This window comes from Lepidochelys kempii, chromosome 4 (genome assembly GCF_965140285.1).
Source record: "Lepidochelys kempii isolate rLepKem1 chromosome 4, rLepKem1.hap1, whole genome shotgun sequence".
In the NCBI taxonomy this organism is placed as follows: domain Eukaryota; kingdom Metazoa; phylum Chordata; order Testudines; family Cheloniidae; genus Lepidochelys; species Lepidochelys kempii.
Genome location: NC_136383.1, coordinates 37680310 through 37697548, shown reverse-complemented (window position 1 = coordinate 37697548; position 17239 = coordinate 37680310). Strand labels below are relative to the sequence as shown.

Genomic DNA, 17239 nt, shown 5'->3' with positions numbered 1-17239 from the left:
TGACAGGCAGGTGTAACTATCAGATCAGACTCAGTAGATTGCCATAAATATTCCCTAGTGGTTTGATTAATTAAATAATAACTTTCAGGATATTTTCTGGGGATAAATTACACAGCTAGGAAGAATTGAACTGAGCACCACTAACCGTAGCCAGTCATTTATATCTAGGAAGTGCCTATATAGATGATGTAATTATTATAAGATGAAAATGGGGGAGGGGTGTCGTGGTGAGAAATGCTTATAAGTGTATGGACTTTTTGTCAAGGATAATGCAATTTAAGCTGCTAGAGAATCAATGTCCTGGCATTAGCCAATCAAATTACTTGAATCATCTCAGCATCCCATTCAGTTTACAGTTTCATAGTAACTCACAAAATATGGTGGCTTTTTGCCTTTCTGACATTGTTTCAGCTATACATCAAATGTCCTTTTGTTTGCTACAGGCTCTAGGTGTTAGTGTGAAATATTTGCACTCTGACGTTTCTGGTGATTATTCCACTCTTAAGAGTGCCAGTCAGAACTGAATCTAAGCTGTTTTGGAATGTCTTAATGTTAATCTGCGTACACCAAGCCAATTTATAAAAATATGCAGATTAGAGGAGATAAAAGTTCAGCCCATCTGGAGGCTGTGATTTTGCTTATGGTTTTAGCTGCCTACGTGCAATATTTCTTTATCCTGTTTTCATTTTAACTTATTCCTACCTTCAGCACTTCAAGTATTTTGGTTGTATAGGATCCTTATCAGCAAGGAAAGTTTAGTGATGGTGTAAATGACAGAACCATTTAAACAAGGATAACTAAAAAGAAGAATCCGTGCAAACAGGAGTGGTAAACAATGTATGCTTTTGTTGTCATGGCACAAACTTTGGGCCAAATGCTAAGAGGTAAAATTGTGGGCATTCCTCAAGTGCCCAGCACCTCTACACATTTGGTCCTCTGACCTTACACGGTCTGCTTTTTTCTTGTTTGCAAAGTTCATTTAATTATGGGACAAATCCGGGGCACCCTGTGTAGGCACATAAAGGACAAAAGTGGCTTTGGGTATGTCTGCACTGCAGCTGGGAGCGAGCCTGAGCTCAGGAGGCTACCCCAAGCCTCAATGTCCACCCTGCTAGTTTTAGAATATTAACTCAAGCTGAGCTAGTGCAAGTCTGTCTATCCAGGCTGGAAGGGTTGTTCCCAGCTGCCGTGTAGACATACCCTTAAAAACTGTGTTAGCTGTATAGTGGAACAAGAGCACTGGAGGTCTCATGTAGGGAAGTTGCCCTTTTGTGGCCTGTGGAAGAGATCTCTGTGGTTGGTCTCTGCCACTCAGCATACAGAAGAGGGGAATGTGATTGAGTCAGAGGTTATGCAGACCCAATTGGTCCATGTGCAGGTTTGGCTCCACTATACCAATTCATCTTATACTGGAGTGGGGAAAAAACAGGCTACATTTGGTGTTCCTTTTCAGATCCTGTATTAGTGGTGAGGGCGCAAATGCATGAACATCCTGACTGACTGCAGACAAGGATTCTGCCCTGCAACTTTTTCTTGCTGAGCAAAACCCTTTTCCTGAACCCCAGGATTTGGCCCCCCATGTATTTTTGAGCAGGCATCTCAAACAAATATTTTGCAACTCTTTTCCCTAATATCCAATACTGATCTTTTCTTCTACAGCAAAAGAGGTACAGCAAAGCATACGCCATTTTCTGGACTGGGCCTTATCCCTGTTTATTGGAGTGATGTACGTTGCCATGGTGATGAAGAAAATATACTGCTGTGTGAAAAAGACATCTGGCAGGGTGGAACATGTCCTCAAAAAATGGCAGCTGCTGTCATGTGTAGCTTTTCCCATGGTAAAAGTATATAATTTTTGATTAACTTTTTGCCTTATTTGAAGTGTCATAATGTACACGATTACATTAATAAACAATCCTAGTTTAATTTCCTCTTCCAAGAAAAGATCTAAAATAAAATGTAACATAATATCATTCACTTTTTAAAAGTCCTTCCGCATTGTGAGAGCAGCAAATAGCTAATTTTTGCTTTAAAACACAGGCTGTGAGGAAGGGTCAGTTGTGCAGCAATGAGGATCCCAGAGGGAATTCTGTTTGAACTAGCCAGAATTCCTCCAAAGCAGAGGGGCAGGGGGTCTAGGGCAGCTGCAGATGCTGGAGTGAGTTTGTCACTCTTGGAAAGGGTGCAGTGTGCTCTCTGCTTCCACATGCAGCAGCTCCCCTGGGCTCTTTGATGGGTGTTGGGGGGGCCATGATTCCATCCTCACCTTACTCTCTTTGAGGAATTAACACCACTGGCACTAGATTAGAGCTGTGATTGTAGGTGGCTCCTGCACAGGTTTACAAGGAAATGTAAGGCTTTGTACCCTCTCTTCCCCATTTCTACCTTATGGCCCATGCAGGGAAGGACACATTTTTGCCCAAGTTCCTATGGAGGCTATTTTGATATTTTAAAATGTTCAAAGAGTAAGTGATCAAGTTGTTTTCGTCATACTTACCTTCACAGTTGTACAGGAAATGGAGGCAGTATTCCAGTTAATTTAGGAAACAAACTGGACCACTGAAGTAAGGGAAACGATGTTATACTGAAGGCCAAATGGGAATTTTGCCATTGAGTTCAATAGGATCAAGATTTAACTCCTAGTGTACATTCTACATAAACAGAGTTCTTCACTTTTGCTATCAGAGTGTATATGTTTGGGATCTGTAGGTAGTATGTGCCTCTTATTTTAAAAAAAATATTTTTAAATAGATGTATTACTTAAACAATTTAAATTTTTTCGCTTAATCTTAACTCCACCAAGTTAAGTGAACAGTTATATATTTGAGGAGAAATAATTTCCATAAGAGGTAGGTTATATCTGGCATTTAAGCAATTGTCTTCAGCCACACTTAAGGTCAAATTTTCAGCCTTGCTTTCATTAGGCCTTCTTTTTTTTTATCTGCATAACTGTGGCCTCAAATAACTGTAGATATAATTTAGGACTCTTGAATATTTAAGTACTTGACTGTGCCTGCAAGTCAGGTACATGAGTGTCCATGTGACATGAATGCATTAGCAAGAGTTGCTAGCACAAATAGGTCAGCCACAATTCAAACATTTGACCCTTATTATTTGCACAAAACAGAAAAGAAAGACTATACAAGTAGCTACAGTTTAAGTTTTGTAGATTCTTCAGTCTCTCCCCCCCCCCACACACACACTATGGAGGTGCATTAAACTACTGATGTTTTATGTATGCATTTAGATTTAGAAAAGTCATTAGAGTGTATTGACAATCCCACTGTTTTTGGCAAATATTCACACTTTGGCCGTCATTCAGCATTCCTGATGCAGATATAATTCCATTGATGTCAGTGTTGCATTGAATCATTTGTTGTGAAGTTTAAAGCTAGTGCAATTGAGAGTGAAGTTTCTTACATATTAATTCCTAGGGCAGGTAAGCTTTCAATTTTCTGAGTTCGATAATACATGAAGAAATTAAAAATACGCATTTTGAAAGTCACACTACCTAGTTCACCAAGTTTCCCCTTCCATTGAAAGGAAGTTGACATTTCAACAGAAAGCCTCTTTGTTTTGCTTAGAGGGCTCATTTAGGCATAGTGGAATAAAATAGCTTTGTCTGTTTTAAGAATGCTAGAAGATTGATTTATCATTCATAGTTTAGGGTAGTGGAAGTTACTTAGGTAAAGTTATTTGAAGTTGCTTGTGTTTTTTTCAGATTCTTGCCACCACTAGCCTTTCTACGTAAGCTTCATCAGAAAAATCATCAGCTTTCATGGCCGGTGAAATGTTCAGAGGCATCTTCAGAAATTCCAAAATGCTCACTTTCAGCAGGCAAATAAATGAAAGATAACGGGGTAAAATTAATTTGCTGGAGAGTGTAAACTGAACTGAGTCACACTTTAGTCATCCAGACATTGGATACTGATATAATCTTCTAAAAAGTTACATCAAAATAGTTTAAGTGCATTATATAACTTTGTGTCATTTCCATCACCTTAGTTTCATGCTCAGATATTTAGCTGTTGAAAGGAAAACTGTACAGGAGTCACAGCAGGAGGGAACCTTGTGTCCCCAATTTGAGCAACAAGGAAGACTCACTGCAGAGAATGTTTAGGGGGAAAAACCCTCCTCAGTTAAAGTAATCCAGATAGAGTAACTTTTGATAGACTGACTATGGTAAAGACTGGGATCAGTGCCAGAAGACATTCTGGGTGAAATCCTGGCTTCACTGCATATCAGTGGGCATTTTACCATTGACTTTAGGGGAGCCAGGATTTCACCCTATGTGATCAAGACTCTGTGGAGTAAATGCTGCCTTACATACACGCAGTTCCACCGCCCCACCCGCTTCACTGAGGGCAGTATTTGTCGCTATAGCCCTAAAATTCAGCAAGCACTTAGGCACTTGCATAACTTTGTGTGGGTGAGTTCTATGGGGCTACTCATCAGCGTAATATTATTCACCTGCCTAAGCGTTTGCAGATGGTGATCTTAAAAGCTTTTCTAACTAGTTCAATTTCAGGATTTTCATCTAGTTAAGAAGTTGCATAAAAAGCCAGGTGAAGCTGAGTGCTCTCCATTTGTGTATAGCTTTGAGTAACATTTTGGGAAATAAATGACCTTTTCCTCTGTTTTGTGTTTAACTGTAGCCTTTATTCCAATCCGTCTGGCTGGCGGGAGCAATGCTCATGAAGGAAGAGTGGAAGTCTACCACACTGGCCAATGGGGAACTGTCTGTGATGACCAGTGGGATGATGCAGATGCTGAAGTTGTCTGTAGGCAGCTTGGCCTTGGGTTAGTTTTTCTAAATACATTTTACTTCTAACAAAGAAGGAAAGCTAACAAACAGTACACAATGCTTTCAAAAGGAGAACATTTAAAAATTGCAATTACACTTTGAAACCACTAAAATTACAGATGGCACATTTATCAATGTCTGTAGTTAAAGAGGCCTGACGCTTTCCATCATAATACCCTGTTTTCAGTTGCTTATAACTTAACCAAACTTTAGCAGTTTGAGCTGAAGTTTTCCACAATGGGGGGCTGTTTCGGGGTGAAGATTTTTTTTCAGAAAACTTCATCAAAAACCCTTCAGTCATTTCCAGTCATGAGGTTAAGAAAAAATGTTTTGCTCATGTTAAAAAAATAAAATAAAATTGTACAACCATTTAATTAAAGGCCTAGCACCTCTTTACTTTGGAGCAGGAACTTGAATTTTGGCATGGGTGCTGCCCTGACTTTTGCTATCCCTGTGAAAATCTGTCCAAATTTGGCCAAGTTATGAGCCTCTGGAATGTGTCCATTTGCACGTTTGCTAGAGATTTGTTAACATTTGGCAACTAAATTCTCTGAATATGCTGTCTTCATTGAGAATTATCCATCCCATGGATGCAGAGGGTGAGCAGTACCTTTTCTGCAGTTGTTCCTTCTGGCAGTCAGGAATGACTGTGGCTCTGGGCACATGAACTGAGAGCAGTGAGACGGTCTTCTGCCTGCTGATCCAAGCAGTGAGGAAGAGAGGGAGAAAGCTACCTGATTAGAATGCAAAGGGATGAGGAGCTCAACCTGGGGGAAAACAGGGTGGAGGGATTGAGATAAGAAACTGGAGGGATGGTGGTGGTGGACTGGGACAAAACAGAAGGGTGGGGAAAGACTGGGATGTGGAACCATGGGGGAATGGTGATTAAACAGGCTAGAATGAGGAGCTGAGGAGAGCAGTGCTGGAGGGAAACTGGGACTGGAACACAGATTGCAGGGGCCAGAGGCATAGGTCAGTGGTCACTAGAACACAGTGGCTCCAGAAACCTGGAATAGAACCCAGGATTTCTAAGTCTCCTGTCAGCAAATACCTAAGAAACCTGTAAGTAAAATATGTGTGTCATCTCCCTCTAGTGGCTGGCCCACATAGAGAATGACAACCTACTACTGCTATCAGTTACTTAGCTCAAGTGGCAGAAGTCTGGGTGGTGGATCTAAGAGGTCTAACCCTGCTGATCAGTCATCTGAGAATCAATAAGTTCCACATTTTTAAAAAAAATGATTTTTTTTAAACTTGGGAAATTACATACTAAAGCTACATTAAAGAAAATTAAGGTGGCAAAGTGAAGCACTCAAAAATTAGGAAATATCAAAATTTAGGTTGCCTGTGTAACTTTGATTTAACCTAATTGTGCATGTGGATTAGGATACAGTCTTCAATTACTCGATCACACTATTTTTTCCCACAGGACCCCTATCTGATTCAATGGACAGAATGGATAGTGCTCATTGAATGGGTATCCTGCTCATTCAGTTTGTGGCCCCAGGCCTTACTTAGAGCATACCATTCAAGTTGTGCTCTGAATAGAGAATTATTCATTTCCTCATGAGCTTTTTCTACGATGCTCAAATGTTACTGGGCTATTATCAGTAAGTTGGAAAAGCTAGTGAATTGCATTTAATATAGAGTGTCATTGGAAAGGGCTACTTGCAGTATCATTATTGTGTCTGGCAGGATTACATTAGGATTACAAAACCCAAGCTTTTGGTTAATTTCTATAGATTTTATTTCTGAGATGGACCTGATTTCCTTTTGTTTTCTGAGTAAAAGTGGATTAATAGGCTCACATGTGTTTGGATGGTGCTTAGACTTTTTGAAAAAAAGTCTACAGTTTTATATGATCTCAAAGGCTACATCTAGGGGAGTGTTCCCCGAGCTTGGGGAGACAGACTGATGCTAGCTCTGCTCAAGCTACTGCACTAAAAATAGCAGGATAAGCCAAGGAGAGCATGGGCAGCAGCTCAGACTAGCTGCCTGAGACCAAACCTGCCTGGATCCCCAAGTATGTATTCAGGCAGCTAGCCTGAGCTGCATTGCTATTTTGAGAAGAGCTAACATGTTGACTGTTTACCCAAGCTGGGAAGCACACTCCCAGAGATAGCATAGATATACCCAAAGAAGCACGATGTCTTGGCAGGTGTGCTCATTATCCCTGGACTGAAATTTTACCAACAGGGGCAGGCACAACAGTTACAAATCAGGGCAAACCATCCACATTTGCCTACAGCTAATCCAAATGGAAATGTGCTACAAAGTGTAAAATAACCCTCTCCACAATAGTGTCCCATGCTCTTTCATTTTTGCTTTTTAGCATTATTAGAATATAAAACCTCAGAATATTAATCTTCTGGTGATAAGCAGAAACTACTGCTCATTTATTTCATGATTTGGTTTCCCCATATACTTTTTGATAAACACCAATTTGTTATGTCACTGGGATTTGTGGTCTCTACCACGTTGGAAATCTAGAGTCTCATTAGAGTATAATAGACTTTGTTTTCACAGTCAGGAGTTGAAACATTATCTCCCTGATTTCTGAAGGCCTCTTAGCAGATAGTAAATTTCTCTCTCTTGCATGCCGTAGTCTCCATCTGCAGTGTAATGAGACCTACAAGAACCAGGAGATACTGGAAAAGGCTTTTTTATTACATGTGTGATTAGCATGCTATGGAAATGTTACCCCATAAACTGAAGTCAGATAATTTATCACAATTATCCCAGTCCAGCAGTTAGGACCTGTGAGAGTCTGGGGCTGCTCTCCTTCTGGCCTCTATATCTTGCCTACCTTTTACAATTGCAAAGCAAGGACAGTTCATTAAAATTGAAATATCATCTAAAATTTAACTCCTAATTTAATTTTTTAAAAGAAAGGTTGAAGACCTTTTAATATTGGTGAAGTTGACTGGGAGATGAAAGCAAGATGTTAACAAGGCTTCTCGGAAAGTCAAGAGATGAGATTTTATATCATGTTAAAATTGTAAAGGTGGCAGGAGGGGAATTCAAGCACAAATCTAATTTTCTTACCCTGTCATTTTGTGAAGTCTTCTGGATGAGTGTATTTTCAAAGTAAGGAAACTATTTTTTGATTCTTGATAATGGAATTGCAGAGTTTCCTATCTTATTAAATATATGTAATTGTCTATATGGAGTGGTTCCCATGCATACAATCTTATTACATGATTTTGTAATGTATCACACCACTGTCCCCACCCTGCCATGTTAACATTATTCTTGGAAGTACTGTCTCTGGAAGATGCTCTCTAATACTAATAAGAGTTGTACCAAAGATTCACACCTTACTGGATATACACTAAATAGTGGAATAGGGATAGTTAGCTCAGAGATTGATGTTTACAAATATCTGAGTTTTCAAGGGGGACCCATCATAGCTCTACTGCTAGTAAAACATTGTATTTGGATCCTGGAAGAAGATCTGCTTATGCTGTAGTGAGCTTTCAGTTGTGTTAAAATAATGCCCTCTAAAAGTCTACCAGGAGGCCAGTCTTACTGTTATACAAAATAGTGCATTCACACCAGCAGTAAGGATTGTCTGCCAATATGCAGGGAGCACAAGTAATATACCTCATGAAAAAGTACTATATAGAGGCCAAAATTTTCAAAAACGAATGCCCTAAAAGTAGGTTCTTAAGTCCATATTTAGCTATGTATATAAATGTAGCCTGATATCAAGAAGTGCTGAGCACCCACAAAGCCCCTCAAAATCAATGGGAAGTAAAGGCACTCAGCATCTTTGAGATTGGGCAACTATTATTTAATGGTTTAAATATGGATTAGCCACCTAGGCTTGAAAAATTGGTCTTCGTATATTTTTGCACTTTACAGCACACAATAGAACATACTACAGATTCATAATAATATAGTACCTAACCCAAATTTGTATCACTTACTAAAACAGCACTTTATGAAGTCTAACAAACAGAACAGGTCTGGTTACAAGGGATACTTTGGTTGAACTGGCTACTTCTCTACCTAATACAAGTATTGCCAACCCCAAGCATTGAAAAGTCAAGAGCAGGTCCTACAATCATGAGATTTTTAAGAATAATAGATGTGGTTGTCTTTATTTGGTTTCCAATTTTGAAGACTGTTATAAAAATAAAGGGAGGGGTAACCACCTTTCTGTATACAGTGCTATAAAATCCCTCCTGGGCAGAGGCAGAACCCTTTCACCCGTAAAGGGTTAAGAAGCTAAGATAACCTCGCTGGCACCTGACCCAAAATGACCAATGAGGGTACAAGATACTTTCAAATCTGGAGGGGGTAAAGGGGGGGAACAAAGGGTCTGTCTGTCTGTGTGATGCTTTTGCCGGGAACAGATCAGGAATGCAGTCTCAGAAACTCTGTTAAGTTAGTAAGTAATCTAGCTAGAAATGTGTTAGATTTCCTTTTGTTTAATGACTGGTAAAATAAGCTGTGCTGATAGGATGTATATTCCTGTTTTTGTGTCTTTTTGTAACTTAAGGTTTTGCCTAGAGGGATTCTCTATGTTTGGAATCTGATTACCCTGTAAGGTATTTTCCATCCTGATTTTACAAAGGTGATTCTCTTACCTTTTCTTTAATTAGAAGTCTTCTTTTAAGAACCTGATTGATTTTCCATTTTTCTTAAAATCCAAGGGTTTGGGTCTGTGTTCACCTGTACAAATTGGTGAGGATTTTTATCAAGCCTTCTCCAGGAAAGGGGGTGTAGGGCTTGGGGGGATATTTTGGGGGAAGACGTCTCCAAGTGGGCTCTTTCCCTGTTCTTTGTTTAACATGCTTGGTGGTGGTAGCATAGGGTTCAAGGACAAGGCAAAGTTTGTACCTTGAGGAAGTTTTTAACCTAAGCTGGTAAGAATAAGCTTAGGGGGTCTTTCATGCAGAGTGGGGTTCAGAGTGGGGAAGGAATCTTAACAAAGACTAAAGGCTTAATATTTTCAAGTTACAACCACAACCTATAGGGCTAGAGAATTTCTTAAAAAAAGAAAAAGGAAAAAAGCAGAGAGTCTCATTATTTACATTATTCCGTGAGCTGGAGCTTTAAGAAAAAAACAGAAGATACCATGAGACTTGCAGTAGAGTCATGAGAGTTGGCAATTGTGCTACACTTCATAACATTTCAGTGACATCTTTTTGTGATAACACACAGCACAGGTTCAAATGAGTGCCTTTCCCAAGAAATGTGTGAGAGAAAGAAGTACTAGCTTAGGGAAGTGTGGTCAAGAGCTCTGAGTTGTTGCTTAGGAGCCAGAAATTCCTGAGTTCTTTAATCTGGAGTATGATACTGACTCTTTCTGTGACTTTGGGTAGGCCATTGAGCTCTCTGCCCCTTCTGTGGCAAGGGGACATTACTTTAATCCTCACCTCACCCCTCTGAGGTAGGTTATTACTATTTGCAAAGGTCTGGAAAAATGAAACGTGTTAGGTACATGTTTAATTAGTATTTCCCCAACTTGGTTTGAGTACCACTTCCCAGGGGGCAAGATATTAGAGCAAGATAGTGGGTTACAGTTGCCTCTGTGAGCACCCCCCAGTATCCAAGCATGGTGCTGCCACTCTCTTCAGCACCCAGTAAGCCCTGCAGCCTACCTCAGCAGATCTACTGTGGCTGAGCCCTCTAGCTAGGTTACACTATCCAAACCCCTACCAGGGTACAACAACTCAATCAGAAGAAGTTCCTTGCCCTTCCAAGCCAATTATAAATAAATGGTTTGTTACTCTTCTGGGGCTTAATCCCTTCTCTAGAATTGAATCAGCATTGTCACTACTGAACTCCTGCCACCCATTGTGGCAGCAAAGGACCATAGCCCAGCCTGGTTCCTTTGGCTATAGCCGAAAGAACACTCACTCCACCAATTACCGCCAGGAACTGCTTTGCTTGCAGCAAGTAGCTCCTTTTATTTTGGCCTGTTGGACCTTGATTGTCTGTTGCTCATCCTCAGCCCTTCTAGCTGCTGGAGGACCAGATCTCAATGGTTCCTAAAATGCCCTGGGATGCTTCTCTAGGGAGGCCTAATACTCACTTCTCCATTCAAATTAACAGAAATAGTATCTAGAAGGAATTCCATCCAACTTTCAGTCAGAGGGAGGATCATTATGATGCATGAGCTTTAGGATGGGATATTAAAATATTTACAGAATGAGGAAAGATAAGGGAGATCCCTCAACACTGAGGGTGGGGGAAAAGAAAATGAAGGTGGAGAAATGTTGAAACAAGGGATGCTGAAAAAAATGGGACAAATGCAAGATGTTGCGGCACTTGCAAGAAACTAGGTGGGGAAGGCCTAGATTTAAAGAGTGGGTACCTAAAAGTAGGCTCCTAAATCCTTACTAAGATGCCTAAATAAGTATCCCAATTTTCAAAAGTTCTGAGCACCCCTCAGAGGATGTTGTTGGGAGGAAGAGACATAAAGCTGTACAATAATTTAGTATGGATAAAAGTTTTGCTACAGTATGGACTGGAAGATTGGTATAAATAAATGTTTATTTATTATTTTTATTTTACGAATTATATGCAGTGTCATGTAATACTTGGCTACAAGAACATTTTTAGCAAAGTATTTAGCATCAGATTATTAAAATAAAGTGGACTTCTTAGATCCCCCCATCCATCCTTACTCTAAGCCATCCTTACACATGCAGGTGAAAGGGATTTTTATCCTTACTCTATGTAGAGATCAGGACTACCTGAGTTTTGGGTATTGAAGGCCTGGCCCACACACTGTTTTTGTATCAGCACAACTATTTCAGTTAGGTGTATGATTTTTTTTTTAAATCAAAATAGTTATATCAGTACAACCCCAGATGTGGATACAGTGATAATTGCATAAAGGTGCCTTATTGTTTAGTTTATTTCCCTTCCCATATGGGAATAACTATAATGGTATAAACACTTTTATAACAGTATCTATACTGCTGGGTTGTGTCACTTTAACTCTACCAGTACAACTTTTGCACAGACAAACTCTTAGGGTTGTAAGATACCAAAAATGACGCACAGGGGTAGCTGAATCAGTGGAGGTATTCATCGAGGGGAGAGGACAAGAAGATCAACTCCCAGAAGCCTTGGCCCCTCAGCTAACGAGCTGACCACAAACAAATGTTTTCATGTTTTGAAACATTATCTATCCTCTATAAAAGGTGCGAAGTTATGTTTAAAATGGTGCTGGTTAGTTACTAACATATTTTAAAGCATGACCATTTTTCCTAGTCTAGATGTGCACATTGTCTTTGCTTGCAGTGCACTCAGTGACATATATGACTGGGTGGATGAGCAAAGCATTAAATGGATTGGAACGCATGCGCACGCCTACAACCACACACACACCCCTGTCTCTCTTACCTCAATATGCGGAGGGGGAGAGAAGGGGAGGATAAGGGACTATGTGACCTCTCAAGGGTCTTTCCAGCCCTCTACTTCTGTGATTCCATAATTAATTAAAATTGATAAATCAAGGAAAAGGAAACCTCTTACCCTGTCAGACTGTCTGAATTTTAAGTGCATAAAGATTGAAAAATCACAGTAAAGCATCTGAGTATTTGTTTTAAAGATATTTAGGGGTTGTAATAATTAAATCTAAGATCAAAATCTTCAAGGCCTGTCCAAGTTAAGAACACACAGAACCTTCCCTGCTTCTAAAAAGATGTTGCTTGTTAGCAAAGTTTTTTTTTACTAACAATGGCTTACTCCCTCAAAGCAAATTAGTTAAGTAGCACACTTCCCCATGCACAAATAAATAAATAGTAAAAATTGTTAAACAACTATTTATTTTAATTTAAACTAATCCTTTAGGTACTTAAACCCAAAAGCCAGCAGTTTCTCTGAAGTATCCACTGGTCCACCCACTCCCCTAATAATAGAATATCGGAAAAGCACTGCTCATTAAAACTAGAAAGGAAGTGTGGACAGAGGTACCATTGTATAGAGAGAAACCAAACTATTAAGATAATTAAAATTAATATATGGTTGTATAGGATACTGGCAAGTAGAGATGGAAAAGTGCTAATAGGTCACTGAGTGTTAAAGTACAGAATGTCTTTTATGATGCTTAATATAAGAGCACATTTTGAATTCCTGTAGTTTTTTTGCATTGAAGAAGCATTATGTAGAAAAAGGAGTTAAATTCTGGTAGTACAGGACTAGAGGTAGGAAAACTGCATTCTCAGTTCTGTCACTGATTTGCTGTGTAAGCTTGTCAAGTCACTTAACCACTCAGTGCCACAGTTTCCTCGTCTGTAATATGTGGATAATTAAGCTTACGTACTTCATGTCAGGATTGTTTTTATGGAGGGTGTGGGTTAGGTTTAATTAATGTGCTTTGAGATCAGGTGAAAGTCACTATAGAAGTACATAGCATTATTGTTATATGTGTGCAATAGGGCTGTCAAGCGATTAAAAAAATTAATCGCGATTAATTGTGCGATTAAAAAAACTAATCACAATTAATTGTGCGGTTAAACAATAATAGAATACCATTTTTGGATGTTTTCTATGTTTTCAAATGTATTGATTTCAATTAGAACACAGAATACAAAATGTACAGTGCTCACTTTATATTTATATTTTTTTACAAATATTTGCACTGTAAAAATATTTGCACTGTAAAAAAACAATCCCTATTACAAGTGCTGTAGTGCAATCTCTTTATCATGACCGTTGAACTTACAAATGTAGAATTATGTACAAAAAAACCTGCATTCAAAAATAAAACAATATAAAACTTTAGAGCCTACAAGTCCACGCAGTCTTACTTCTTGTTCAGCCAATTGCTCAGACAAACAAGTTTGGTTACAATTTGCAGGAGATAATGCTGCCCGCATCTTATTTACAATGTCACCTGAAAGTGAGAACAGGCGCTAAAGATTCATATGTCCCTTCATACTTCAACCACCATTCCAGAGGACATGTGTCCAATGCATGTTCATTTTCATCATCTGAGTCAGATGCTGCCAGCAGAAGGTTGATTTTCTTTTTTTGGTGATTTGGGTTCTGTAGTTTCCGCATCAGAGTGTTGCTCTTTTAAGACATCTGGAAGCATGCTCCACATCTTGTCCCTCTCAGATTTTGGAAGGCACTTAAGATTCATAAACCTTGGATCGAGTACTGTATCTATCCTTAGAAATCTCACATTGGTACCGTCTTGCGTTTTGTCAGATCTGCAGTGAAAGTGTTCTTAAAATGAACGTGTGCTGAGTCATCATCCAAGACTGCTATAACATGAAATATATGGCAGAATGCGGGTAAAACAGCAGGGGACATACAATTCTCCCCCAATGAGTTCAATCACAAATTTAATTAACGCATTATCAGCATGGAAGCATGTCCTCTGGCATGGTGGCCGAAGCAGAAAGGGGCATACAAATATTGAGCATATCTGGCACGTAAATACTTTGCAATGCTGGTTACAAAAGTGCAATGTGAACGCTCATTCTCACTTTCAGGTGACATTGTAAATAAGAAGCAGGCAGCATTATCTCCCGTAAACAAACTTTTTTTTCTTGGCGATTGGCTGAACAAGAAGTAGGACTGAGTGGACTTGTAGGCTCTGAAGTTTTACATTGTTTTGTTTTTGAGTGCAGTTATGTAACCAAAAAAAATCTACATTTGTAAATTGCACTTTCACGATAAAGAGATTGCATTATGGTACTTGTATGAGGTGAACTGAAAAATACTATTTCTTTTGGTTATCATTTTTACAGTGCAAATATTTGTAATAAAAATAATATCAAGTGAGCACTGTATACTTTGTATTCTGTGTTGTAATTGAAGTCAATATATTTGAAAATGTAGATATACATCCAAAAATATTTAATAAATTTCAATTGGGATTCTATTGTTTAACGGTGCGATTAAAACGGCGATGAATCATGATTAATTTTTTGAGTTAATCACGTGGGTTAACTGCGATTGATTGACAGCACTAGTGTGTAATAAATGAATATTTGGACAGCATGGCTGATAGAAATGGATAGAGATGATATTTCCTAGGAATGTCACTAAGATTCAAAAGGATAGGGAAGGAAAATGTCATGCATAAAACATGATAGAATATAGTGATGATACCTAATATCACAACCTTATACAAAACATTGTGAGGCATGAAAGTAATTGGGGAAGGGAGGGGGGGAGACAATCAACATGCTCTCAGTTGGCTCAGAAGCCAGGATTTAGTAATCCCATCTGGCATAATGTGGGATGGATTTTCAGGGACCAGCCAGATAACTATTTTTGTGAATCCCAACTTGCTACTTGAAAATTTGCTGCTGTTAATTATGCTGATCAGAGGGTATTCAACATTTCAGCCACTACCACCAAGTGAAAGACTCTCTTTAATGGCTTGTGATTCTTGAGTCTTTCCTTATTATGTTTGGACAGGGGAGTAGCCAAGGCATGGAGCCAGGCTTACTTTGGAGAAGGCTCAGGACCAGTGCTGCTGGATGAAGTACGTTGTACAGGGAACGAGCTGTCCATAGAACAGTGTCCAAAGAGCTCCTGGCGAGACCACAACTGTGGCCACAAAGAAGATGCAGGAGTTTCCTGCACACCTCTTACAGGTAGTCTACTGAGCAATTAGCATATTGATGATTAATTACAGACCCAGGATTGAGAGCTTTGGAAGAGTGATATTTTTAGAATGTTGGTTGCACTGAAGTCAAGCAACAGGCAGAAGTAAAATCTGTCAGCTCTGTCCTGCAGGACCAGCTGTAAGCATGTGCGAAACTTTCAACTACAGAAGGTCTTGCTGTTCAGAAAGATGCCTTTACATCTCAGTAACAAGTTGAGTAACCAATCTCCCTTCTGTGCAGAAGGGGAAAGATCCATGTACGGTGGGTTATCCATACATGCACATCAGGAGCATAATCTGGCTCATATAAATTTACAACCATATGCTGCTCTCATTTTGTAACACTTCTCCCACCAACAACAATAGATATCTCAATATGGAGTGAGGGCTGTTGTTTGGTCACCATCAAAAGGTCAGCATTTATCAACAGTCATTCTCCTGTGGTATATGAGATACTATAGTATTTTTCTATAAGTGACATCTCAGCTCCCACTGTGTGGTGGAAGTAAGCGAATGTTGACTTTTTAATGGCAGTCATTTGGAAATAAATAGAATATACAAAGGAACGTGTAGAGCTACAGGTAAACTGTATGTGTTGACATTGCACAGTTAAAGCCCAGTCCTGCAAACTATTCATGTGAGTAAAGTTGGGAGGATCAATGATTTAAACAATTTTCCATTGCACTTGAACAATTGCTACATATAAAGCATTGCACAGCTGACAGGTACATTATGGGGTTGGTTTTTTTCCACCTTCTGTTCAAACATTATTGCCAGACATGGCAGCCGTGTGGTCTGAACCAATACTGTAAATTTTGTTTTTACTTTTCTTGGGGAATGACAAGATAACTGCATCTTAAGCAGAACTGATTCTTGCTTTTTCTTACTTGCTAATGCCACAGATGGTGCAATAAGACTAGCAGGTGGGAAAGGCAGTCATGAAGGACGTCTGGAGGTACATTACAGCGGGCAGTGGGGCACAGTCTGTGATGACGGGTGGACTGAGATGAATACACAGGTGGTTTGTCGGCAGCTTGGATTTAAGTAAGATCCTTTTATATGAGACAACTAAACACTTGGTTTAGCAGTAGTGATAAACCTTTGCAAAATACTGTCTGTACTCTGCAAACTATTAGATGTGCTGTGTTGCCTTTTTTCCCTAATAATCTCACGAGCATCAGTTTTGTATTGTGAAAAGCTTTGTATACCACACTGTAATAAGAAACAGAACACTGAACAAAAACCACAAAGTAATTTCCTAAATGATTTATGATGCTGGTTGTTCTCAGATTTGGAAGAACATTAACACAGTGCTGCTCTGAGTCAGTTTGATCTGTTTATGCTGTCAAATGAGTAGAGGAAGAAATCAAGGGGAGGACTCTCATTGCCTTCACTGGGCTTTGGTCAGGCCTTTTGGGAGAATTCTTACTGGTCATTTTCAGGATGGGATGTGAGGAAAATTCATCCTTGAGATTAAAAGAACTTCATAGTTCAGCCATAACTTGATATTACTGAAGTTATAAACCTCCACCTACAACTGATGTGTTTCATGGAGACACATTGCACTCATGCCCGATTCTTCTCTGCAGGATACCAGTAACTCCCATTCTCAATCTCAGTGAGAATCACTTTTACCTTGGAAGAGGAGAATTGGGCCTCTGAATTTTTGAAATATGTGCTATGTGCAAAAGAACTGAGCTGAAATCCATCAAACTCCATCCTCTCTTCCTCCAGTCTCTTTTAGACATTTGTGGCCTCTTAACAGAAAGATCAGAAACTTTTTGTCTCAGTGTGAGATTTCAGTCTGAGATGGAGAAGTCCCTAGACATGCACCAAGTTCCTTTCTATCA

General features: G+C 39.3%; 1 protein-coding gene across 1 annotated transcript in view; it reads left to right on the top strand.

The window, feature by feature from the left end:
- PRSS12 (serine protease 12) overlaps positions 1 to 17239 on the top strand; it is a 62699-nt gene that overhangs the window by 13085 nt on the left and 32375 nt on the right. The window contains exons 3-6 of the mRNA XM_073340988.1: positions 1660 to 1838; positions 4656 to 4800; positions 15200 to 15378; positions 16292 to 16433. Coding sequence (XP_073197089.1) covers positions 1660 to 1838; positions 4656 to 4800; positions 15200 to 15378; positions 16292 to 16433 — 645 coding nt within the window. The remainder of the gene's footprint in view (positions 1 to 1659; positions 1839 to 4655; positions 4801 to 15199; positions 15379 to 16291; positions 16434 to 17239) is intronic.